This window comes from Suricata suricatta, unplaced genomic scaffold, assembly GCF_006229205.1.
Source record: "Suricata suricatta isolate VVHF042 unplaced genomic scaffold, meerkat_22Aug2017_6uvM2_HiC HiC_scaffold_38843, whole genome shotgun sequence".
Lineage (NCBI taxonomy): Eukaryota > Metazoa > Chordata > Mammalia > Carnivora > Herpestidae > Suricata > Suricata suricatta.
Window position 1 is genome coordinate 1 of NW_021885817.1, and position 677 is coordinate 677.

The following is a 677-nucleotide window of genomic DNA, read 5'->3' on the forward strand; positions in this document are numbered from 1 at the left end:
TAGGAGAGGAAAGCTGTGGGTGCTGATGGTTTGGGGGTGCGGGTGGAGCCCCCGAGGGGTGCCAGTAAGTGTCTTCCAGGTGCCCGCGGGTGCCAGATTGCACTGTTCCCACAGCACATTTCATGCAGCAGGTGAAGTTCGAGTGTCGTTTCACCAACGGGACGGAGCGGATGCAGTACCTGGCCAGAGTGATCTATAACCAGGAGGAGTACGCGCGCTTCGACAGCGACGTGGGGGAGTACCGGGCGGTGACGGAGCGGGGGCGGATCGCCGCGGAGTGCAGGAACCGGGATAAGGACTTCCTGGAGGACGCGCGGGCCGCAGTGGACAATTACTGCAGACACAACTACGGGGTCGGTGAGAGTCGGTGAGAGCTTCACGGTGCAGCGGCGAGGTGAGCGGGGCAGGGCTGCGCCTGTGTGACGGTGACACAGACTCAGTCCAGTGGGTGTGCAGGGATTGAGCCGGTGCACGTTACAGGGTCCCTGTGAGAGTGCGACGTCAGGGAGAGTGTGCTGTGTCTGTGGGTGGGGACAGTGCGGTGTGTCCCTGCGTGACGGTGGGGACAGTGTGGTTGTGTCCGTGTGTGACTGTGGGGACAGTGTGGTTGTGTCCTTGTGTGTGACTGTGGGGACAGTGTGGTATATCCCTCTGTGACTGTGGGGACAGTGCTGGAG

At 62.0% G+C, this 677-nt stretch overlaps 1 protein-coding gene across 1 annotated transcript; it reads left to right on the forward strand.

Annotated features, from left to right (window-relative positions):
* The first annotated feature begins 88 nt into the window (after positions 1-88).
* LOC115285081 (HLA class II histocompatibility antigen, DR beta 5 chain-like) lies at positions 89-390 on the forward strand. Its single transcript, XM_029931471.1, has one exon. The coding sequence runs from the start codon at positions 123-125 to the stop codon at positions 369-371; it is 249 nt and encodes an 82-aa protein (XP_029787331.1). The 5' UTR covers positions 89-122; the 3' UTR covers positions 372-390.
* The last annotated feature ends 287 nt before the right edge of the window (positions 391-677 follow it).